At 48.6% G+C, this 25,803-nt stretch overlaps 1 protein-coding gene across 3 annotated transcripts in view; it reads right to left on the reverse strand.

The window, feature by feature from the left end:
- Positions 1–25,803, reverse strand: part of LOXL2 (lysyl oxidase like 2) — a 60,430-nt gene that overhangs the window by 2,734 nt on the left and 31,893 nt on the right. For all 3 annotated transcript variants that reach the window (XM_075724010.1, XM_075724008.1, XM_075724009.1), the window contains 9 exons: positions 22,268–22,479; positions 16,048–16,270; positions 13,884–14,067; positions 9,407–9,558; positions 8,501–8,668; positions 4,877–5,042; positions 4,411–4,654; positions 1,243–1,358; positions 571–707 (listed from right to left, as the gene is read on the reverse strand). In XM_075724010.1, coding sequence (XP_075580125.1) covers positions 571–707; positions 1,243–1,358; positions 4,411–4,654; positions 4,877–5,042; positions 8,501–8,668; positions 9,407–9,558; positions 13,884–14,067; positions 16,048–16,270; positions 22,268–22,479 — 1,602 coding nt within the window. The remainder of the gene's footprint in view (positions 1–570; positions 708–1,242; positions 1,359–4,410; positions 4,655–4,876; positions 5,043–8,500; positions 8,669–9,406; positions 9,559–13,883; positions 14,068–16,047; positions 16,271–22,267; positions 22,480–25,803) is intronic.

Genomic DNA, 25,803 nt, shown 5'->3' on the forward strand with positions numbered 1-25,803 from the left:
TGGACACGCTCCAGCACCCCAATGTCCTCCTTGTGCTGAGGGGCCCAAAACTGGACACAGCATTCCAGGTGCGGCCCCACCAGTGCCGAGCACAGGGGGACAATCACCTCCCTGCTCCTGTTGGCCACACTATTCCTGACACAAGCCAGGATGCTGTTGGCCTTCTTGGCCACCTGGGCACACTGCTGGCTCATGTTCAGCCGCTGTCCACCAACACCCCCAGGTCCTTTTCAGCCAGGCAGGTAATGCAGTGTGTTAACGTCAGCTGCACGTGGATCACGTAGGGCTATCAAGTACGAGCTGGACATGGATTTCTTAAGACTGTCATCTCTAAGCTGTGGTTATTTGCCCTGATTTTTCACTTGGGGAAGTATGGGATCTGGTAACAGTTTGTTGTCCTGTTAGGTAATTCTTTATATTCCCAGGATACCTAAAAGATAATCTCTTTGTAATCGGAAGTTTCTAGTACTGTAGGAGATGTACAAATAAACTAGTAGTTACATTCCTGACATCCCTAATGGATAGGATAAAAGCAATGGCAGTGTCTCAAACCCTCTTTTTCTCCCATACCTGGAAGAGGTAATCGCCTGGTGGGACATCAGTAATATCAATCCACTGGCAGTCGATGTCATGACGGTACACGTCCCAGCATCCAACCGTGATTCCTTGTTCACCAAAATTGGCACATTCATACTGTTTTTGCACATCTAAATGAGAGGAGTTAAAGGCACAAAGTGTTAGATTCGCAGTAAGTCAGGCTGGGAATTTCCCACCCTCAGACACAACAGAGGAAGGGCGAGTTGTTCTCCAATTCCCGTAGATAGCGATAAGCTATGGGCACGGTATTTTGGATGAGATTTAATACAACAGCGTCTTGCTCAGTGCCTTGCATTGAAATACACGTACTGCTTAACTGCACGGGACAAGCTGCTGCCTTCCGTACCTCATCTCCTAGAGGCACATTTTGGAATTTCTCACTTTACAGGAATCAAAAAATACACTTTGGTCTTCAGGCCAGCTCAGAGTAAGGATGTAAGGAGCTGAGGTCTGAAAACCTCAGCATATGGGGACTTTGGGGATACCTGTAGAGACGACTCCATAGGTATGTAACCTCGGGACAGGTTTCTGGCTCCTGTCAGGCCACATTCTAGCCCCGCTCAGGACTTTGACAGCATCTTTGAAGCCAGTCACCTGACGGGGACAGCAATAAACTCCCAGCACAAAGGGCTCTGGCAAATGTACCTGCTTCGCATTCGGTGTCTTCCAGACAGAAGCTGGCTTTGTGTCCTTCAGCCACCTTGGTTCCATTGAGGTTCAGTAGATCATAGTGGGTGAAAACCTCCATGCTGTGGTAATGCCTGCAAGGCACAGAGAGGGAGAATTCTCTTTAAGGAAAACAGATGCCCCTTTAATTCCCAGGTCTAAAGGGCCACCCCAGCAGAGATGGCCCAGCGGCCAGGGCACGACGATTTGGATGCGAGTAGCCCAGACTCGACTCTTTGTGCTGTTGCATCCCTCGGGCCGGGCATTTCACCGCCCAGCCCCACGGCCACGGGGGTAAATACACAACAACGCGTGAAGTGCTACGGACCAAGCAGTGCTACAGGAGGAAGAGCGAGAGAAACCACAGCCAGGAAATATTCTCCTGGGCATAATCTTATGTGGCACCATCACCCGTGCCGCCTGGATGTTTGTTTATATATCAAGTGCTAAAGCTGTTCCAGGGCAGAGCCTTGCCCCAGCCTTTGTAGGATCACACCATGGTTTATAATGGCAAGGAAGGGGGATGTAGGGGGGGAATCAAAGCCATCATCAGCCAGGTCATCATTTCTAGTGGCATTATTGTTTACCAGAACAAGAAATATTTCACCTGTTCCTTAACAACAGGCTGCAAACGGAGCTGGATGTACCCAAACCGGCAACCTGGCTCTTTGTATGTATTTATTTATTTTTAAGAAGCAGAATGTAAATTTATTGGCAGAAAACTAACAACAGATGGAACCAGCTTCTCTCGGCACTCACTCCACTCAGATCTAAACAACCCGACAGCTGGGTTCACACGCTATACGTTTCATAATTTTAAACGGGGAAGTGTTAGTGTCAACTCAGCCTGAGCTGGGCTGCCGTCGGGAACGCTCCAGCACTGCTGGGGACAGCAACAGTTAAGAGAGAGCACGCAATCTGTGCTGTAGCCCCCTAACCAGCAAGGTTAGACCACAGCAGGGTTTGGGTGATGTTGAACTTGGGAGCACTGACCTTTTCTACACCACACTGCTGGTTCAGCAAAAAATGAAGCCTGTGCTTTGGTCCAGTTGAAGTCCACGGGACTTGCAGAGCAGGAGGCAGACGAAAATACCCAATTAAAACACAGTTGTGTGCTCTGCGTGGTCAGGCCTGGGTGCACAAATGCGGTCGTGCTGATGCAACACACTGAATTTGATCCCGGCTTTGGAATCGGGAGCAAACCCACAGTGTGAGCACATTGCGGGCACAGGACAGCAACTGTGGGTGCTGAGGGCAGAGTGGGTCCTGAAATCCCTGCACATCTCCCCCAACTACCGGAACACTGCACTGAGACACGCCAGAGCCCAGCTGCATAGCTCAGCTCTGAGGAATGAGGTAACTGCACAGACAGGCCCTAATTCAAAAGCCATTGCTTAGGAGTTTTAAAAAACAAAAACCCCAAAAAAGCCAAAAAAACCCCAACAAACCCAGAAATCTTCTCCTTTCCAGCTGTAAAAATAATCATGGCTTAAAAACTTCCAGCCACCATTATCGCAGCATCACTCTGCACACATATTTACAGATAAAGGAGGAGAAAGGAGGGAAGGGGAGGAAATTTTTCCTCTAGAGTATGGGTTTCTTCTTGCCTCATCCTGCCCTTCCCCTAACCAAAAAAAAAAAAAAAAAAAAATTGCCACCTGCCAGAAGTTAATCACTTTTCACTCCCTGCTATAGGTCTTTCCCATTTTTGTTCTACTTCCACATCAAAAGCCAACTAAACAGAAGCTCCCAGTGATGGAGTGAGGCAGCTAGGAAAGAAGAGGCATTCTGCAGAGGCTGAGCTGTTGGCTTTGAGGCTGTCTAATTTGGCTGCCTCTGATAAAAGTTTGAGGTTCTCGAGTCTGACTCAGTTTCTGAAATATGTCTGAATCATTCAAAGAGGTGTTTACAGACTGGAAAGATTGAAGAAGAACCGAGTTCATCCTCCTCCATATAAACAGAATCCAGTTTAAAGCACACAGATGGCTCTCGGCCTCTTCCTGATCCTTTCCCAGTCTTGCCTCACTCGCACAGTCTCTCCCGAAGCACTCCAAGTGTCCTCCTTTTTAACCAGCCTGCGACGTGCTCAAAGCCTTGCGGTACCCACGTGTTCCCCCAACCCCTTCGCAACGGGGCCAGAAAGTGCTCACGCTGCACCGGTCCGGGTTTCCTCCTCCCCTAAACATACCACTGCCTATTTACCTTTGGCTCTGTCCGCCGAGGTTTTAGCTCCGCTCGCGCCTCCGACTGCAAACATTACAAACCAACCTGTCTGCAGGGTAAGTGGCCAGCGTTTGCCCCACACCACGATGTGAAGCGTCGGAGCAGTAGCACTGCAGCGCTGCGACACTGACACTGTGCTACCTACACGTCTTGCCTTGCTCACGCCGTTTGTGATGAATATAAAGGACTGTTAGATTTGAGAGTTCACTGCTCTAAAGTTTTCACAAAGTGAAAGCCTTACAACAGGGGCAAGACAAGAGCTGGGCACTGTGAGTTACTTAGCTCCCTTTTACACCAAATTAGAGAAAATCAACCTTGTAACAAGCCATCATTTCAGAAGCAAAGCATCTGGGTGGCTTGGTTCCAGTTCTCTTTCCTCTCTGTGGTTTACTTTGCCTGAAACTGTCAGCTTCCCCCTGAAAAACAACGCATTTATGGGGTTGAATTTACTGTTTGTCAAAAATAAGCACAAAACAAGCTCCCAGCTGTACATAGTTCAAGTAGAGTGGAGATGCATTTAAAAAAAATGCAGAATTACAGCATGTTCTTGAGTCCTTTCCTGGGTGAGGGAAGTGGCTCAGATGGCCGCATCTTTCTACACACAGCGGGTACGCAGGCACACGCTTCCTTCTGTCTGTACGTCCACATACTCCCATATGCATACTGCCCTTGCATATACATCTCTCCCAATAAGAGCTCCACATCTGCCTTGTTCACATACCAGTTCCTAACTATAATTCCTACTGTAACAAGCTGGTTTCTCTCCTGTCGGAGGATGCCAGCTGCCCTAACACACGTCACAGCTCTACAGCCACAGCTCCAGCGTTTCAGCCCTGTACTCCCACGGCAAAACAGTCCGCCCCGGGCAGCGGAAAGGCATGGAAGGAGGCACCGACCCTGCAAAAGCGTTTTTCTGGCACTCACCGGTGACAGTCGTGCCAGACCCAGGCGTGGCGGCCGTTCTTGGGGCGGAAGTCGGACTGCCCGTTGTTGTGGATCTGGGAGGAGAAGCGCAGCAGGCGCCGGTACCCAGAAGTGATGGAGGTGTTGGTGGCCGAGCTGGCCAGGCAGTTCTCCTCCAGCGCGCACTGCAGCATGAACATCGGGCGGTCCTCCAGGTAGGCTGTCTGCTCCACCAGCTCGGCGTTGAGCACCAGGTCAGGGGCAGCTGGCAGGTAGGAAGGAAGGTTTGAAATCAACTGACGGGCTACTGAAAAAACCCCACAAGCGTCTGCCAGAGGTGGAGGCCAGCCCCTTCCTTGCACTGTATTTCTCAGCCCCATCAGCAGCAATTTGCCACTGTTTTGACATATCCAAGGCATAGCATGGGCCAGCCCGTTTCCCCTGCATACCTCAGATGCCAAAATGAAATAAAACCCGAGTTACTCACTCTCTGAGCAGGACACACCAGCACCAAAACGACCACCTCCCTTGGGACAGGAGACATCGGCTCCATCGTGACGACAGTGGGCCAGGGACATCTCTGTCCCCGAACACTTGACGCCGCTCATGACTACATTGTCAGCGCTGATGTCTCCGTGCCAGTACCAGGTTTCCTGGGCAGAAGGGCAGAAAAAGGCATTTCACACACTCCTCAGTGTTTAGAGGACTGCTGGAGGAATATTCATCCCCCTGTAACTTGCATTCTCCCTCCAGGGAAGATCAACGCAAGAGCCAAGGCTATCAAGGAGACAGACGTTGCCAAAGGATGCTGGAGCAGAGTAACTCGGGGAATGAGCCCAAGTCTGTTTAAGCAGAAGGCTGGGACTAGAATTAAAACCCAAGTTGACCATCTTCCCTGCCCTGAACATCTGACCCGCGTTAAGCAAATCTCTCTCCTTGTTTCTGAGCTGGTTTAAATTTCTCTTTGTTTTTAATCCAGCTGTAAACTCACTTTTCCACCCTGCTCTGCCCATCCATCTGATGAATTCATCCTTAGGCTGTTTTAAGTCATCTAGGCTGGGCCTTTGGGAGAGATGCCCAGCAATTAAACCACATCTGTCTTGTGATAACTGCACTTGCGAGCGCCACAGGGCCTTGCAATGCCAGAGGGCCTGCTTGCACAAGCTGGGGAGGCAGAATTAACAGCCGTGCTGGAAATGCCAGTGGAAACAAGGCATTTGAGGGCTACCAGGACTAACGGGGTCTGCTAACCCAGGGTCTGCATCTCTTGGTTCTGAGGGGGGATTCCCAGATGTTCAAACCCTGCTCACTACTCATCTTCATCACCCAGTTTTGCAAAACTTGTGGGGATGACAGAAAATTAACTCCCAACGTAGCACACTCACAAAACTAAGAGCACTAAACCCAATGAAGCTGCAACTGCAAAGCTTGGGAGAAGGGGAGGGAAGAAAGAAGAAGGAAAAAAAAAACCAAACCCCACATCTATTAGCGTCAAAACTAGGAGCACGTTTCCAGGAAAAGACAACCCATCTGTACCATTGCTTCCATTGCAAGAGGCTGTTTGTTAACCCTGTTAGCAACACTCTTTGCACACATGCACACAGGGCTGCCCTGTTCTACACAGTGTAGCTTTATGCTCGTGTAGCTGGTGCAGCTGGGATATGCATAAGGGCCTTTTCTGTTCTAAATACCAGCAGTCTCAGCTAAAGGAAAAAATGTCTTGTTTCTTGCTGGACTCTCAGGGCTATGTCAATAGAGCCAGGCAGTTGGAAAGGCCAACGTTTAAGGTACGTGGCTATCCTCAGCTCTTGCGCTCTGCTTGGCAGCTACGCAGGCAAATCAGGTGGAGGAACCAGCTTAGAATCATAGAATCATAGAATCATCTAGGTTGGAAAAGACCTTTAAGATCATCCAGTCCAACCATTAACCTACACTACCAAGCCCACTCTAGACTAATCAAGGGTAGACCAGACTAAACCATATCCCGAAGTGCCACATCTACCCGTTTTTTAAACGCCTCCAGGGATGGTGACTCCACCACCTCTCTGGGCAGCCTGTTCCAATGCCTGACCACCCTTTCCGTAAAGAAATTTTTCCTAATTTCCAGTCTAAACCTCCCCTGGCGCAGCTTAAGCCCATTTCCTCTTGTCCTATCGCTAGCTACTTGGGAGAAGAGACCAACACCCACCTCACTACAACCTCCTTTCAGGTAGTTGTAGAGAGCGATAAGGTCTCCCCTCAGCCTCCTCTTTTCCAGGCTAAACAACCCCAGTTCCCTCAGCCGCTCCTCATAAGACTTGTTCTCCAGACCCTTCACCAGCTTCGTTGCCCGCCTCTGAACACGCTCCAGCACCTCAATGCTTGCACCGGGGGATTGCTACAACAGCGGCACGGGCAGCTCCAGCCTTCTACCTCCTAGGTATCCCACCCCAGCGTGTCCCTTGGGGACCTGCAGATCCCCTCTCTGGCCACGGATAACAGTTAAACTGGTTGGAATCTGCCTGCCCACGAGCCCAGCATGTCCTCCTGGATCCGGGCTTGGTCACTCCTTAAAGACAACCTCGTTGCAGGACTGAGCTCTCCAGGTGGAGTTTTAACTGTCCATTTCTGCCTACAGTCTCTCCTGCTTTCTCAAGAGGCAACCACCAGCCCCGAGGATGCTGAGGCTGTTGGTCATTTCAGGGCCTTATCGTTCCTCCCTGCACAAAACCAGCAGGCAGTCAGCAGAGATGCTAATTCTTACTGTGTTTATTGCTGCAGCCCAGCAGAGCTGGCTGCATCCGAATGCTGAGCAGGCCAGACATGGCACGAAAATACAGCAGAGCCGACCAGACCCCGGGCTTGGACAATGGGAACAGCCTCCGCTCTCTGCAACCACATTTTCCTTGTTTGCCCAAGTTTTCGATTTCCAGAAATTGTTTGGGGAAAATAGTTTCCTTCCAGAACTGATCTAAGGCCATTTTCTGTGTGCGGGTTTCCATCTATATAAACACGCATGAAGTTTATTTATTCAGTGGCCATCTGAGCCTAAGTTTCCCCAAAGCGGCTGGCAACTGTTGATTCTCAGTTGAAATGCCTCAAAGGGGCTGCATTTCCAGAGCACAGCAAGACAGCAAGCTCTGGCAGGGGATTACTTTGTCCTAGGGAGAAACCAGTTTATTTTAGGAACCCAAATCCCCATTTTCCCTGTGTCTGGGAGCTGCAGCAAAGGCCCAGAGGTTATATATTTCCTTTCAAAATCTACCATTACATAGGTCTGCCTGCCCCTCTTTCACCTTGTGATCCTTGAGGGATGTATCAGTACAGAAAAATATCTTGCACCAGGGTTATTGGCCTACACCAGCTACTTACACCTGATGCCAGTTATCCATCTGGGAACTGGGTGGGAAGCTGTCGCCCTCCCTCCTTCCAGCTCTTACGGTTGCTGCTTGCTTTCCTCCAGCCAGCACAGCGGGCTGCTGTTCACCACGCCAAAGAGCTTTGCTGGGAAAGAACACTTTATTCCTTTGTGGTTATCCCAAGCTTGTTAGTTGGTAGCTTTTATCCCTTTATTAAGTGCCATTCTTAGTCATTTGCAAGCAGGGAAGGTTTAGGGCATTTGCCATTAGAGGAGCAAGAAATGCATGCAGCTCCACTACACACTAGCATACACACTGCACTGAGAAGTAACTACAGGAGCGAAATCAAATCGTTTTCAAGTGATTTGACACCAGGTTAAACTTGGCTTCCACACTTCAGTCAGCCCGAGGAGTTCAACTCCCCACTGACTCAGGGAGGGACAAGAAACTGCACATAACCACCAGCCCAACCAGGCCTAAGGGAGTCAGGCTTCCCAGGAAACCTGAGCCCTGAGCAGTATGAAAACAGCAGCTTTGCCCAGAGCTGCAAGACCTCTTTCTGCTTTGAATTTCCCCCAATGGCTGTTGTGCAATGAGGTTTAACCTTCAGGGTCTCTCCAGCTAATGCCTTGAAGCTGAATGCTGTGGTTTGTGGCTTGGGCTGGGTTTTTTTTTTTTTTTTAAAAATAAGCTTCCTCCTCCAGTAGCCCCTACCCAACCACACACATGCCACCACATCTGAAATACACGTACGGGAGGGCACAGGGACTCACCTGGAAGGCATGGCTGGCGAACCCCAGGCCCAGCTGCCGACACACCACCATGGCCTCTACGGTGCTCCAGTTCTCGCTGCAGACGGTGCCCCACTTCAGAGTGCCGTTGCGCTCCGCCAAGACCTCCACCCGGCCCTCGTAAGGGTTGCGGCCGCCGCTCAGACGCAGCTGCAGGGCGTAAAGACTCCTATGTCAATAAACGTCATAGCAAACTCTATAGGGAAGACGCAACAGTTGGGCAAGCGATGCTCAGGGTCTTCCTCAAGGCTTGTGGTTAAAAGTCACCGAGGCCAGAAACCTCAGTCCAGCTGCTAGCAGACCAGTTGCTGCAGTTTGGTTTTTTGTCTCCCACCGTGGACAGGAAGCAGCCTAGCCAAGCCCAGCATCTGAAAGCGGTCTGTACCAGCTGCGAGAGCGTAACACGCCTCCCCTCTCCGCTCCCTTTGGACCTTTGGCAGGAGCATTTACTCAGAGACACCTGCATCTGCTTCATATAGTTCGTTTTTAAGCTCCACATGGCAAAGATGCCAGCAGCCCCTATGCCAGCAGCCACCTGGGTACCGCCGTCACGAGACCCAACCAAGATCCCATCACAGCAGGGACATGCACCAGCTTTACAGGGCCACTGGACTGCAAAGGCTGCAGCTGAAGTGGCACCTCATTCATTTGTAAGCCCCATCATGATGGGAGGAGCTCAAAGCTCAGTACAAAAAGGGAGCATCATCCTTATTTGCCCTCCTGTCTAATACAATGCAGATATTAAAATCTAAATTGAATAGGCACGGCTTAGGTGGAAATGATTCCTGCCCAGATACCCTGCACTGCGTAACAAGGGAGGGCAGACGATGCTCCAGGATGAAATCGCCTCGCCACGCTCGCTCGCATCTGGATCGCTTGGCTTCTCACCTGATTCTGGAAACCCATCGCTGGAACGTTGCATCTCACAGCAGCATCTTCTTCATGGTTACAGCCCTGCGACTCCGTGTTGAACTTGCAGTCCGTGACTGATTTTTCAAAGCCCGTACAGTCAATTTCATTTAGATGAATTGGACCCATGCCTTGGGGAAGAAAAGAAGAAAAAAAAGAAGAAGAGTCCTTACCTTCTGTCCATGCTACTGTGTGGCGAAGAAATATCCAATAATAGTTTATTAATACACTGCAGACATCACACTAGCCTCTAGCATTCAAAACACGGTAATCCTGAAAAAATTCCAGTGATTTCTTGTAAAAATAAAACAAAAAGCTGCAAGATTATTTATAATGATTTTAACGTTAAATTCTTTCCAGTAGTCTCTGGGACTCAAGCACACAAGAACCACAGAAAAACACAAGTTTCCGTTGTTACATAATTTACAAACTTCAGCTAGAGGAATTTGCAAAGTATGACCTTCTGGCTGGGTCTGTATGCTGGAGTCTGCTCCCAATCAAGCTCTGACATAGGGACATAGACACGTTTGCTGGGACAACAAAACATAACACCACAGGGACGTGCGAGAAGTCAGCGAAACAACTCTGGGGCAGGTGTGTGTTACAGACTCCAACAACACTGATGGAAACAAGAGAGCAAACATCAGTTCGTACTGCAGAGAACGGTCTCAAGCTGTTGGGGAGCCAAGATGAATAATTTGGTTCCTCTCTGGACGAGTGGCAGCAGACAATTGTCATTTCCAAAGAGACACAGCAAGAGGAGAGACACACACATGAGAAGGCAATAACCCTGCCTGTAAAGCACTCGGGTCCTGTTTCGAAACTGAACCCAAAACTGTTTAGAAAGAAGTTTGGGGCGTGTGGGGGGTGAATCAGAAGTTCCAGCAGATGATCTTCATCAGAGAAGAACAACCAGAGTCTTTCTTGGAGCCCATATAATCCATAAGTAATTGCCGTTGGAAACACACCAGATAGTTTTGACAGGAGATCCCTGCAAGTAGCAGATGCAGAACCTCTGGTCTCCAGCAGTTTCTAGGAAGCTTTCAGAGATAGGAGGCTGAGAATAAAAACACTTTTGAAGTTTGCTGTCAACGTGCTGTCTCCAGACTCAACAAAATGAAAATGCTGGCAGACGACCAGCCGGGTTAGCTCAGTTGGTTAGAGCGTGGTGCTAATAACGCCCAAGTTCACAGGTTCAATCCCTGCTTACTGCAGGGGGGTTGCGCTCAATGATCTCTCAAGGTCCCTTCCAACCCAAAGCATTCTATGATTCTATGCCGTGCTCTGACCTGCTGTGGCTTGCTTCACTGCAGCCCTTGGCCAGGCACTTCTGTCCGAGCCGCAGGTGCGCCCGTTTCTGGTCAGCAGCACGATGATGGTGGCGATGAAAGGCAAAAGCCACAAGAAGAGGTTTCCAAGAAAGCAGCATCCACCGACTGATACCCTTCACCAGCTCCTTCCACCAGCCAGAAGTGGTTGACCGACACCAGATATAGGAACTGGCGTTCAGTTTGGAGTTCCCCTTGTCAGTCTGCACAGCACACAGCTGTAGGCTGCCGGAGGCCAGGCTGACCCACCTGGGTAATGGAGGTAGAAAAGCAACTGTTTTCTTACCATTTCTGACAGTGACTGTTGATTCTTCATTCCTGCAACACTATTCTCACGATAGCACAAGTGACGAGGGCTCCGCAGAGCCAGAGAGCTGTACCTGTCTCGGAGCGTTCAAATCAGCAGGGAACAGACCATGGAAATGACATCCTGGCTGCTGGCTCCGTTTCTTTGTCTGCACCCCAAGATGACACAAATTCCCCAAAGAGAGCAGCAGAACTGCCAACTGTGCTCTGACCAACAGCCTCCCAGGCACGCGCTGCCTCACCACGAACCCCCTTTTGCTCACTTCTCTGGAGAGGAAAATTGTACCCAACTTCAAGCCTGCTCCTTTTAGTTCAAAGAAAAGGGCTGACTCTAGAAGGCAGGAAAATGTAATTGGTTTATTAACGGTAGGGGGGATGCTTGTGCTTAAAAGCCTCTTCCTACTGCCATCTGGAGCCTAACGCTCTGTGGCAGCCAGCATACCTGTGACTTGGGAGACCTAACCGTGGGTGACACTTTAATGACCTGTCTGGTGAACCCCTCACCTCCTCAGACTTCTGCTGAAGCACAGAGAAAACAGAAAAAAGAAAAAAAAAAACAAACCAAACCTCTCTACCATATTTCCACAATTGTGTGGTGGAATGGGTCAGGATGTACCCTGGAGCCACCTTCTGACAACAGCAGCAAGAACAACAAAGGCAGAGATGTAAATGCATTGGGTTCAATCTCATCCACAAAATTAAATTGGCTCTGGCCACCTTTTGCACCTTAGCACTTCAGCCAGCCCTGTATCCACCCACCACACAAGATCTACACAATGCTGGGGCAGACTCCTAGGCTGAGGCCACTGGGGAACGTGCAGCTAGCCTTTTTTGCTTCTCTGTTATTAAAACCCTGTTTGTGGTCTACATCTGGAAATGGTGACACTGACCTAATCGCTTTGCAAGCCACCGAACAGTTCGAGTAGGAGGAACGCCTTGATGCTGACCAGAATTGGAGGGTGATGCACCAAGAATGCAGGATGGATCCAGTCTGACATTCTCCACTGAAATAGTCTGACAGAGTCGTACCAACGAAGTGACAAAGCAACAGGGCAGGGCCATGGCGCTGATCCACATAACCCTGGCATATTTGCTCTTCTTGGGGAAATTCTTTTACGATATGTGGAGGCAGTGCTGCTGTCCCAGGAACTGAAATGTAGCCAAACTGCATTGCTGTATGTGCCAAAATATGGTGATAAAAATTATATTTCCTTCTGTGCCATTTGCTTTAGCATAAGAACAGGATTAGGACTGTATATCCAATGTATACATTCACCTACTGCTTGAGGTTTTATTCTATGTTCTCCCTCCCAGGACCATGCAGCGGACAACACATTTGGGAGATCTGGGCTCAATATCTTCCTTTCAGACAACTCTTGTGTGAATAAGGGTAAATTGTTTAATCTGGGTGTCAGTTGCCCATCTATAAAATGGAAAATAAATCCTCTTTTCCATACCCTGAACTCTTTGTGGTAGGCACTGTTCTCCCACAGGGCACTGTCTTAACTGGGACTTCTAGACACTGCACACTGATTTAACATGCAGCCTGTCTTTATGCGTTTCACCCTGTGAAATTAAATCTCCAACACAGCAACGATGAGACTGGACCTTCAAATTAGTCTTTGAACACATAAATCCACCGAGATGCAGCTGTAAAAAAGCAAAGCGTAAACATGCACATGGCCACAGAGTTTAACAGCTGTGAGACTCCCCTGTGCAATGGGAGCCTGGAGACGAGTTTGGGCCAAAAGAGCTCCTTTTCCTACCACAATGTGATGATCCGCCCGCTGAATGGAGTTACCAAGCGCTTGTCATCCCAGAGGACACTTCTGACAGGGTGCACTGATTGATTGCCAGTGTTTAAAAGAAAGGAAAGCGTGGGGGAATCGGCAGCTATGGCTAAGAGTTTCCAGACCGCAGCTGCGAGAGATGGCAGGGAATGGTGCGTTCTCCTCCTTCACGTGGCAGCTGCTCCCCCCTACAACGACGATTATGCCGTTTCCTAGATGCAGCTAAACACATCAAGCAGCTCCCTGCACCCCACCGTAAGATTTTTTTGGCAAATTCAACGGACAGGTCACATTTTAAAGCTTTCTGGATTCTGGACACCACCACTGTGCTTTACACGTGTTGTTACTTTCCCTCCCCTTCTCCAAGCCATGCTGGGCTGAAGAAATTTCACCCATTCATTTAGTCTCACAATAAAGGGTTTGGTTTGGTGTCATTTTCTTTAGGGTTTACACTACGGGAGCAAGGCGTGTGAATCAGAACGTGGTTTGAGAGGGCGTACATTAGGCTTTGAGTTACCATTTACCACAGTTTGGGATTTGAACCAACTCCCAAATACAGGAAATCCAAACCCAAACCTGGCTCTGAATTGTTCAAATGCCCTTCTATTTATAATAGGCTAAATTAATGTTCTGATCTTAAATTGGAGAGTGTTTGAAGTCTAGATCCAGGACCCATTTTTGCCAGGAACCTTCTAGTAATGCATTACACCATGCTGTGGATCTAGAGAACTCAAAGAGAATTTCAGAGCAATGGATGTGATAATGAAGAAGTAATTACTGGAGCAACTGTCTGAGGGAAAGGTTAAACTCATCATCACTAGACTTCTTTCAAGGAATCTCAAGATTCTTCTAAGTCACATATTCCAGTCTGGCCTCAAGCTCCTGGACTCAAGAGATTTGTTAAGGGTAGAGAATAAGTTCTTGGTCCCCAAAACAAACATCCCAGTAAAAATACGCTCTGCCCTGAATCATGAAAAGGTTCTCGGAGGTGGACAAGGCATGAACGGTCCTGGGAGCTCTCACTGCTCTTACCTTGCCCGAGCCTTGCGCCCGTTATTGCTTCCTTGGCGCTCCCGAAGCCCAGCTCTCGGCACACCACGCTGGCTGACACCAGGTTCCAGTTATCGTCGCAAACCGTTCCCCACTCCCCGTTTTTCAGCACTTCAACTCGTCCTTCGCCAGTGTTGGCTCCCCCTTTCAGCCTCACCAGTGGTTGCTGGAAGACACAGACAGAAGCAGCGTTACCACTGCCTAGGAACGAAGCATCCTTTCTTTACAGCTCTTATTTACAGTGTGTGGCTGCAGGCAAGTTGTGGCCCAAAAAGTATTACCCTTAGGCACCTTAAAACAACCACCACATAACACAAAAGGCTAAATGTGCCGGATGAAAGGAAATCTTTATCTGCTAAGACTTACGGTATGCATAGACATATGTTTCTCACGTCCCTCTATGTGGGCAGAGAATAAAGAGAGACATCTTAGCTCTCTGCAATTTTAGTGCTTGGATTTAGGAGCCTTTTTCACACAAGCAGTTCTGCAGCAGAAGAGAGCTGCTGTACACAGGAGTGGCTGGACACGCAACAGCCCAGCTGTCATACCACACCCCTTGGGAGCCTTAGAGGAGGCTTGGGAATCACACGGAGCCAGCCAGCACACTGCTCTCATCCACTTGCTGCCCGTGGTTCAGCCGCTAGATGGGTTCACTTGCTGTACAGATCTCCAGACAGGGGTCCTGGGTTAACCCAGGAGACCAGCGTGGAACTCAAGCCACGTAAAACCTATCTGCCCACTGCAGTTACGACTAGTGAAATAAGTGATCTGGGAGATCGCAGTCAGAAATACGCAGCTGAGTGGCAGGTCCAGTTCCATTAATTTCCATTCTTCTGACATTTCTATTAGTCACTGAGCATACATCGCTTACATCTTTCCCCAGGACCAAGCAGAGCCACCCACCAGCTGCTGCACCCAAGATGTGTTGTTGCGGTGGGAGCTGAGTCTTAGGTACAGGAATACCACATGATTTGTGTAGAGTCCGAGACCAAAAAAACTTTAACTTTTAAAACTGGAAGCATATACAGTTCTCCAGGCCGGGGTCACACGAAGGACATCCAAAGCCTACACAGAGGCTTAAGGAATTACTTGGCAGCACGCGTGGCTCAGAAGATCAGTAATGATTTACAAGACCTTTCACCTTTGAGGCCTAGATTCTGCAAGCTCTTGTGCAGAGAGGTGCCTGGGCTCCAGGCAAGCAAACCACAGACAGGACTGCACTATTCCCACTACAGCAGTGTCTGGAGGTGCGCTCTGGGGTCTTCTCAGGTGCCAAGAGAAAGCCCACTCCTAAAGTCACGGAGGTATAGTGCTGGGGGACGCAGGCTACAGCCAAGGGCTACAGGCTAGACCCAAAGTACCAAATGCACCCCGCAAAAACCCCCTCTAACCCAGCATTAAGGGCCCCCAGACCCTGAGATCACCACCGTATCCTAAGGCTGCACATACCTTACAGCGGGAACATTTCCGTTAGCTTCAACCTAAAGCACATTTGCTGCAAGTTAAGCTATTCTTTCACATTCAGTCACCCCGCTGACACTGAGAACAACTGACTCCAGGGTCATTTTATAACAGCCTTTTGCATATCTTAGAATTTTTACGCTATACTCAGCCCTCTCCTTGCTAGACTAAACAAACACAGCTTTTTCAACCTTTCCTGTAGGCCGTGTTTTCCCAGTCTCTCAGGGCATTTCTTTGCAGAAGATAGAGGGGTGGTGGAAACGCCAGCTTACTTCCCTTGTACCTCTACAGGAGAAACAACCCCGCGGTATTTAAGTTGCTGTGAAACAGCAAAGCCCGGCAGCAACTGGGCATGCATTCAATTGGCTTCAACAGGACAGCTCAAACAGAAACGTGACAAATGTATTTTCTTACTACTTGCTCACAGCCTTGCCAGCCGCAGCGGTGAGCCAGTCTCCCACCCTTCCGAGCCTGTAGACGGAGGCAAGGTAGCATGTGTTTGGGAGGACAGAAACTCAGCTGGGCTTGTAGTGAGAAAGGAATACAAAGAGGGGACATTTGCACAACAGGCTGGTTTGTGGCTGTGGGCATCCCCATGTTCAGGCCCTACGGCTGCTAACTGCTGGCAAACAGTTACACCCCCAGGCTTTTCCTACTTGACAGGTTGCATTCACGCCCTGCTCACCTCCTGCCTGAAGGCTTTTCGGAAGCCACTGTGGCTGCTGGGGGCAAAGGCGCGTCCGGGGACGCAGCTGACTACTGCAGGCAGCCCGTTCTCACAGGTCGCGTTCTTCTCCGCATCCACGTTGAGGTGATTGCCCAGTTTGCAGCTGGAGATGTGAGCCTCGTTCCCACTGCAGTCCATGGAGTAAGCCCAGTAATGCTGCTTCCTTCTGCTGGCAAACATCCTTAAAGGAATAAAAGGGAACAGGAAAATAAAAGTTAGGAATCCATAAAAACTGCACTGATGTAGCTACATTTGGGAAAAAACACCTTGAAACAAAATGAGGATTGAACAGCATTATTTGGAAGTTGATCCATTCATACACACAAGGACTCTCTGTTAAGGTGTCACTTGGGAATAAATAGGTCATCTCCTTAAGCTAAAGATCAGAGTATGAATCAACAGTGCAGCTAGAGCAACAATTATGCACTCAAAGGAGGGACACGGAACAGAGATCCCTACATTATGTAGGGGTCAGAGAGCAGTTAATTCAAAAGGCAGCATACAAACAGGGCCTGTGCAAGTAACGCCAGTGAGTTTGGACTGGAGAGGCCCCCAGAAGACCTCTCCCATAAATGAGCTCTTCTCTTTGCTGGCCACCACTTATCAGCTGTGAGAAGATGGCAGACTGGGAAAAAGCCACGGCTCTCCGGCTTCTCTCAAAGCTGCAGTGTTAACAACTGTGAGCCTGAAAGCAATTTCCGAGCGCAAGAGCAATTCCCTTGATGACATGTTCACAGCAGAGGAGATTGGCAGCAGTTTCTGCTTCTTGCTCCCAAACTGTAGCACTTGCCTGGAGCTGCTCCAGGGACTCCTAAGGGGGAAGGGGCATGTGTGATAAACGAGAAAAGAAAAGTTATCCAGCTTCATCCTGACTGCATTGCAAGGCTGTCGGACTGCATCGGAGCTAAAATAGTCAATGAAACAGAAATATGGGTCAGATGATTACCAAAAGGGAGATGTTAGAAGTTAAAAAAAAAAAAAGTCAAGGTGCAGAGGAGCCAATGCCCTGCTGTGATTCTGACGTGGCTTTGCGAGATCCCTGTGCTGCTCCTTATTCCAGGACTAGCTGCCACGCAGTCCCGGCGATCCAAGGATTCGCTGCGATAAATGGCATAGCAAGGTGGGTGGAACTTGCTGGGGAGAAAAAGCACCAATTCTGATTAACTGTAGCACATCCCTGCAGGACGGAGAGCCTGAACAGGATCTGGTAAAGGGATGAAGAGCCTTTCGTAGGTTGTTGGTTTGAAACTAAACTGGACAGGTCAAGGTTTTCCCAACTGGTGCCCTTCGGTGGTCCCGTGTGGGCTAATTTGCACCATTTCAGATGCTTGAGAGAACTAATCTTCTCCTCTTCTGCTTGCTAAGCTTTGCTGAACAAGCTCAGCAGTTGCCTAGGCTCATATGGCTCACGGCCACTGACTAATCATTTCTGGAACCAAATTTCTCTGGGTTGAGGTTAGGGCCAAATATGGCCGGGCTGGGGATAGAGATGCAATTGCATCACATGGTGGGGAGCAAACACTGTGCTGGAAAGGACGGAGCATGGGACGGGGCTCAGATCTATCCGTGCAGCAGCAACAGGCAACCTGCCTGTTTTGTGGGTAAAACACTGGCTGTCAAACTCCAAGTCTGTCAAACCAGAGCTGTCAGGGACCCTGAATCAACAGAAAATGAATGGGAAATAGGAAAGGGGGATAAAAATTTTAAAAATAAAAAATAAATAAAAAAAGACAGGGAGGATGCAGGAAGAAAGCGCCAGCCACTTCTCAGCTAGAATATCTGGTTCAATTTGGACCAAATCTTGAAGATTTTTCTTCCGTTTAATTAAACTACCCAGGACACTACATGTCTACCAAAAAACCACAAAAGCCTCTGCCCTTGGACTGCTGGAGTTGAGCACCGAGGTCCCACCCGAACATCAGCTGCCCCCTCGGACTGCAGAGCGACGGGGCAGACTCGGGCACTGGAAAGCATCTGGAGGTGCCTGCGTTCGGTGACGTGACCCCCTGCGCTCAGAGCACGAGCCAGCTCTGCCCCAGCAAGTCTGCGTGCTCAGAATGGAAGCAAGAACCCGAAGGAGTATCTTCACCGAGGGCCCTCCACAGACATGTGCAGAGAGCTCCACGAGCTCCAAAGCAGACAAGAAACACAGCCTGTCTTAGAGAAGTAATTACGGGGATGTCTTATAATAGCAAACAATGACCTCATCCTGGAAATTTCATGAGGCATTAACATCTGGTTGGTATTAACAGCCCTGGGTAGGCTGGGGAGAAATAGCCAGAGAAAGCCCCACCTCATTTCCCCAGACCAAATATATAGGAAAAAAAAGAAGGAGAATACAAATGATCTTTACAGATGGAAACTCAGGGCATTCTTGTTATTTACTTTTTGACACAGAAAAAGTGCAACCCACCTCTCATTGGCCTTGATACAAGCCAAGAGCAATGCTACTCAGATCAGAGGTGTGAGTGAACGGTCATGCTGTGAGAGTTGAGCCAATTCTAGGTCAAGCTGGAGCCCAAACCATTTTGACTGGTCAGGAGAGATGCACCTTCACCACATAAGCTTTAAACAAAGACACAGGTTAAGCCCAAGGGCTGTGGGAAGTGGCTCGGGGTTTAGCTAAATCAACCTTGCTATGTAAGACTGCGTCTGAGAGGACTTGGGGAGAGCCGAAAACAAATCATTACACACATACAGGCTGGGAAAATTCACCCATAACACACTGAATAGAAGCTGGTGAAATCCTCTTAAGGGGTGTGAGCATAAAGTGTCTACCCTTGAGAAATTCTTCAAGCATTTACTGAAGTTAGCAAGTTTCCTGTCTTCAGCCTCAGGGAGGCAGAAGAGAAGCCAGACCTGCCACCTTCTGCCAAAGCCCTTAAGATCCTGGCTTTGCTGGGCAGAACGCAAACCATGATGATTTCTACTACAAGCATAGACGTGATTAACTGCCCTACGCATCTGAACAGATTTATAATGCTATGAGCAGACTGGTTAAACTGGGAGACGCTGTTCAGACTGCCACTGAACAAAGCATCCTGCAACTGCTGAGCATCCAATTCTTTGACAAATCACAAAGCTGTAAGGCCTCGAGACGGCATCAGGCCCATCTCTCTGCCTTAGGCATCTCCGGTCACAAACTTCTACTCTCCCCATCAGCAAAATGCATTTAATTCTACCCTGCTTTCTCAACCAGAGCAGGAGTTGGGAGGAGGAGTTAACAAGTGGTGCCTATATAAAAACCGCTTTGAAGAATGAACAAGAACATGGAAACAACATTGAGATTTGTTTTGTTTCCTAACATAAATTGTGCTGTCAACTGCAGAGTCTAAGTTACATTCAGGAATAAAACCCTGGCACTGGGACAACAATGAACTAAGTTGTTTTCTTTCAAGCAAGATCCATCTGCAAATCATTTCACCTCCCACCATTGTGCAGCAGCAGAGCACAGTATCAGCTAGCTCAGCATGCAGAGCTGTAGTTTGTGGGGAGTGGGACTGGCGGGGATGTGGGAAGGGGGCACTCGCAGCCCCGGCCAGCAGAAACCCGATTCCAGCCCGTCTCCCAGCTGCGGAGCAGGAGCGGGAAAGGATCTGCTCTTGGGAGAATGGTATTTACGAATTCGGGCGAGCAAAGCCCGAGAAATGAGAAGAACGTTTCTGAGGCTTCACACTCACATGGAGAGAGGGTTTAGTTCAAGGGACCAGCCAGAGATGAACTCTTCCCTCTCCAAGACAGAATGCAACCAGAAAGCGTGTGGGACAAAGCAGAGAGCAGTGCTCTCATGGCCCAGGCGAGCAGACTACAGTGGTCATCATTCCACTGCCCTGAAGCAAAGATCACTTGTGAAGTTCCCAGCCCAGAACTGGGAGGTTTCCCTCACCAGCAAGGTTACCAGCAGTCATGGTTGTACATGATGCATCCGCCAGTAACACAGAGCACAAAGGCAGATGCCCCAAGAAAGAACACAGCCTTTTAAACTACGCTAACCAAACAAAACCATCTAGCTGACAGGGTTTTACAGGTCTCTTCCCTCCAATAAAATGACATCCCATCTTCTTCCAACCTGGGATAATATTCAGTATATTTTCCAAAATATCTTTCTGGGGTGCAGGAGCCCAGCAGACCATTACTGCTTGCTGAAAATGAGCAAAGGTGAGAGAGGTATTAGGGCACTGAGGCTACTTTAGCACTCTGCCTGGCTCAGTAGCAGAGATGTCCAAGCCTGGTATTTGCAAGCACTGCATATTCATAACTCCAGCTCCGGTGAATGGGATTTTCAACAATGCTGAATATTATGCTGAACAGCTGTGCCTCAGTTTTTCCATCTCCACGTGTACTATTGCAAGAGACAGGACAATTACCAAGCTCCCTTTTATTTAAGGCAGATGACTCCCAGCTGCTAAAGTTAATGCTTTTCTTGGAAACACCACACCTGAGAAGCAGGAAAAATCCACTTTGTCTTACTAGAGATAATTTATTCTGCCCTCCTGCTCTGATGCAGGGGATGGGAATCTGAGAGCTGAGTTTGAGGGAGGCATGCTGCACTGATGGGAGCAAACGCTCCTCTAACTGGTCCAGGGCAAAACACAAGACCACCTGGCAGCAATTATTAATTCACTGCTCACCTCTCTGGGAAGCCTGAAAACAGAATTCCACTTCAGTTATTTATTTTATATTCTTTGTGCTGCTATGTGGCTTTACACTATTCCAACCCAAGGACCTCTTCAATTGATCACGATCTTGCTAATGAAAGAAATGAAACGTGGCCAGCCAGTTCCAGAGGGAGCTTTCAGAAATAGCAATTGCAGAGGCCAAAAGGAGCAGGCAGGAAAACCACAACTCCTGCCTGGAGAATTCAGTTCTCCCCCTAACCAGTTGACACTTTCCCACTCCATAGGTCACGGTGTAGGAAAGAAACAAGACAGAATTTCACTTCAACTATTTTGCATCTGCCTTAGGGTGTTATTTCTAGGGAATAGTGTAGGAAGAAGCAAGTCTGTGATGAAGGCTGGTGACAAAATGCAAGCTGAAGCAATGACAACCAAAAAGACCAGAGCTCCTGGCTTTCAAGAAACAGGTAACACAGTCTGAACCGATCAGCCTGCAGCTCTGGAATACACAACATTCTCCCTGCGGACCACTATTTTCTTCCCTCATTTTAAAGCAATCTGCAATCATAGGAAGAAAAAGCAGCACTGAAATCACAACTGCCCCAAACTGCATCCTTCTACAGGCACCATCTCAGATGCACAGGCAGAAGCAACGTTGGGAGGAGTAGCATGGAAGCATTACTGAGATTTTTAGCTCAGCACTCAACTCAGCTCAGAACAGGCTTTAAAGGACAGAGCAAGTCATACAGTTGGAGATGGCTGGCAGCTCTTCCAGCCTGGGACCCTGAGGAATTGCCAGTGCCAGAGAGCTGAATTGGGGTTAACAACAGCGGGAGATTTACTGGGAAATATTCCCCTGGGCAGACTGCTCCTTTGTGGGTGATTTGGCAGCTGGACACCCATGAACCACGGTCAGTGAGCCTCCTGAGAGCCAGAGCAGCTGGTAAACACGTCCTGAGAGGTGTGAGACCGGGAATTACATGCAGTAGCGGGAAGGAGGAACCTGGGCAACGAAGCACAACAAAGGCCTATTTTATTCCAAGATCACCCCGCTGAAGCTTTCAGCACATACCAGATCTGATCCTACAGCTGGCTTTCTGCAGAGGGATGGGGTAAGTGCTTAGATTTTCTTGCAGCTGATGGGTTTACTGGGAGAGTGTGATCAGTTTGTTCACATCCATCCATCCATCCCCTGCACACAACACAGAACCTATCACTGGTGGAGGAAATGGCTATCCTATAGCTGGAAGAAAAAAAAAAAAAAAGATTTTTTGGGCTGACTGTCCACATCTCCTATTATAGGACGTATCAAATACTACAACTGATACTGCACTAGGTCTTCAGCCAGAACGGTGAGGATCAAACGACTCCCCTGTCTGCACAAGGAAATGCTTGACATTTCAAATATTTACACAGAAGGAAAATCTGATCTGAAGGAATGAAGCAGTTGGAGGTTTTTCTACCTCAAGGTCTCCAGTGTCATTTGACAATTTGCATTTTTGAACAAGGCCCCAAGTGTTCAAAGAAACATGCTTGTGTCTCCTACAAAGCTCTGCTCTTACTTGTAGACGTTGGTGTTGTATTTCCTCTCGCTCGGAAATCCAAACATGCCACAGACAACTCGGGAATTTTTCATGGTCCAGTGCTTGTCGCAGATCTGCTTCCAGGTCCCTTCGTCCTTCACCTCCACATAACCCTCTGTGACAGGCACCCGCTTGCGGTAGGTGGCAAGAATGGCCCGGATCCTTATGTCCTCCACCTGGATGTTCATGTTCTGAAAGCATAAAAGAAACACGAATGATGCTGGCTTGCACGGAAACTGGTTGTGTAGCTTTGAGGTGGGGAACAAAAACCAGCTCTGTTGAGGGTTACAGCTGAACAGAGGGAAGCAGAAAGGAAGAGCTGTTTAGGAAAAGACACAACAGGGAAGCAAACAAACCTTTCTTTCCACCCTGTGCAAATCCATGCTCCATCCTGCGAAAGAGGATGCTTTTTCTCATTAAAAGATAATTTTAAAAAGCATTATTTTACAAATGGCTATGTAACAAATCTCCTTTGTTACTTAAATTCGTTGAAGTGCTTGTTTCAGAAGCACAGTGACTTAATTTAGTCTCAGCTACTATGGAAGTGAACCGAGCTCAGCTTTGCTAGGGCCACCTTAATGCTGGCAGGGTGCAGGGAAGTGGGAGCCCTGGCAGGGAAGGACGTTGGGGCTCTCATCAAGCCACTGGGCATTCCTTCCCCACCTGGCCTGGGCAGGCACCCTGAAAGCTGGGATCCCGACGTGCTGACACCGGCATTTCACTGCTTCCCCAAGCCGGGTTCCTCCTCCAGCCGAAGCGTTACTTGGGACAGCAAATGAGTCACGAAGGTTGAATGGATTTCACATTTGGAGCCTACGTGAGGACGCTGCACAAACAAACCTTGCCCAAAGGGGACTCAAGCCCAAAAGCAAAGGCTGACTGGAAAATATCCGCTGTGGCAAGCAATTACAAAAGAGCTACTGAAAATTTTATAACTTGCTTCCAGGGGAGCTTTTCTTGTCAAAAATGTATAAAACCACGTGGTTCTGCTAACAGTTACATCAGAACTGAGGAATCCTCCCCTCCCCTCGCTCAAATTCAATCACTTGGAAGAGAAAAATGCCGAGAGCTTTAAAGAGACATGGGCCTCTGCTTACCGATCGGCAGCACGCAGAGGTATTGAAGTCAGGGAGATCAGAGGACGACATGCAGAGTCCTGCAAACGACACGTGGTGCAGCCATTCCCCAGATGCTTCACCGACACTGATGCAACTAACAGACCCTGGGCAAATGGCAACCAACTGCAGAGAAAGCCTGCTGGGGCAGGGAGAGGGGCAGGCATCTCCTCCTCATCCACAGCTCTGCTCCTGCTGCCTGCATCACCTTGGGCAAGTCACTTAAGGCTTTTTTCCCCTGTCTTTTCTCCCCCCCTGCCCCCTTTTTTTTTTTTATTGTCTATATTTACCACCCAGTTTTACAGCAAACCAGATTACTGATTCCTCCTTTTACCTTCAGCTGCAGGAATTCAGTCCTCCAGCAACTCAGCTGGAGCATCCATGAGACAATCCCAGTGACCCTGGAAAACAGGACCTTGTGATTTACCCAGTAGCATAGTGCTACTCATACAGGGTTCACAGTTTGGGCTTAGGTTTTGAAAGCTCTTGTAGCCCTCAAGAAGAAAAAAAACCACAACGATATCCAAGTTTGTTACATCTGAGACATTTTAAAGTGCTCAAAGGGTCCGAAGCAAGAGCAAACTTGTACACCTCCTCTGTAGCCTGGGAAGTCCATTTGCAATACAAAGAGTTTCTCCTGAATCTGGCAGATTCTCTTGAAATATTGCATAGCTTTTGACTGCGTGCTGTCAGGAAAGTAGCAGAGCCTCTGTGCATTGAAGGCCTCCCCAGGCTGGTTTCCAAAGCCTGCAACTCACTTTTCCCCTGGTGCAGTTTATGAAATGTTTCCAGCTCTTCACTTGATGGAGAAAGCATGTTTACCTGGAGCTACAGACCAGTGCTGCCTGAGAGAGCACCTTGTTTCTCTGCTCCCTCTACCTTGTCTCCGTAGTTTCTTCACCAGGAAACAAGAGGTAATCAAAGCCTTAAATCCATTTGGAAATAGCTTTGACTGCTGAAGATCTAAAAGTGTTTTTAGTAGAAGCCTATTAAAAGGATTAACCCAAAGGACAGAAAGCCAAAGCTTAAAATTGCACTGGGAAAGCACATGAAAAGATAGTAACTAAGGAGGAAATTTGCATTGACAGCTGAGAAAGTGGGTGAGACAGCCTAAGTGAGTTTTTCCGTCTGTGACTGCAGGATATATCCACCCTATATAAAGCCCTAAGTATGTTTGCTACACGTAGTTACGTCAGTATCAGCCCTACTGCATATTAAAGTAACTGAAGCGGAACATTTTCCCTGACTAGACCTGACATCAGCAACGTGCTAAAATCCACCCGTGGTTTTCACTTGACAGCCACTTCCATTTTGCTTGAATGTAGGCAGGCCGGAGGCCACAGCAGGTCCTCGGCACGACGGAGAGGAGAAGCATTCAGAACAACGCGTGATTTCGCATTCAGGAACCATGTTCAAGATGCCTGTGTTTTGCGAGGAAGCTGCACAACAGCAGTTGCTAGCCCCATTTGAACCATGCAGAGTGCCGTTCCAGATGTTAAACATCTGTCTGATGCTTCCACCGCAAAGCAGCAGAATCACTGTTCCCATGCTGCACCTATTAGTCATCGTTAATACATCGCTATTCTCGCTACCGCACCATCAGAGGTCTTCACAGAGGTGGATGGTGGTGACAAACCTGAAAAGCCTCCAAGGTAAACAGAGCACTCGAAGGATGGGAGGAAGCAATGATTCTTGGCCTCCTTTTGCAGATGGAGGAGAAAGGTGCAGAGAGAGCAAACTGTTTCTCCAAAGACCACAAGAGTAGATCGCATCCGAGCGTCCCGAGGCCCCAGCTCTAACCTCCACACAGAGATCCCTCCTGCAGCAGGGAACGTCAGCTAAACCTCTATGCTAACGCACTCACCTTCTGATCAAGCACATTTGGGTCTTTTTTTTTTTTCTCCCTCCCACCCCACCAGCCTAGCAGAAGCCGCGTTGCACAAAAACGAAGACATCCAGCCTGTGTCTGACAGCTGCCAATAACAGATGCTGAGGAAAGAGCATCTGAACAGGGCAACATGCAGCAATCCTTCCCTGCTGTATTCCTGCAGCTTCTGAGCATCTGTATCTCACAGACTTTCCAAGCCAGAGGGTATATTTTAATGTTCAAAAACCCTGGCTGGATTTGAGAATCCCTTACCGGGATTTATGATATCAGAGCAACAAGCAAAGAAAGAAACCAGCCCACCAAGTCAGAGAAGGGGAGAGAGAAGTCACAAAGTTGCAAAAAAATAAAAACTCTTGAAAAAAGGGAAGCTTGGGAATGTTGTTAGGTACCTTATGATTTGCCTGTTATTTCTGCAATTAGTTCAGCAGCTTAGCAAATAAAAACAAGTTGCTGCATCTGTTTCCAACAGAGCTCTGACCACTGCAGGGGTGGGATGCTGGGGTCCCCGTGAA

Source organism: Pelecanus crispus, chromosome 21, assembly GCF_030463565.1.
Source record: "Pelecanus crispus isolate bPelCri1 chromosome 21, bPelCri1.pri, whole genome shotgun sequence".
Taxonomy (NCBI): Eukaryota; Metazoa; Chordata; class Aves; order Pelecaniformes; family Pelecanidae; genus Pelecanus; species Pelecanus crispus.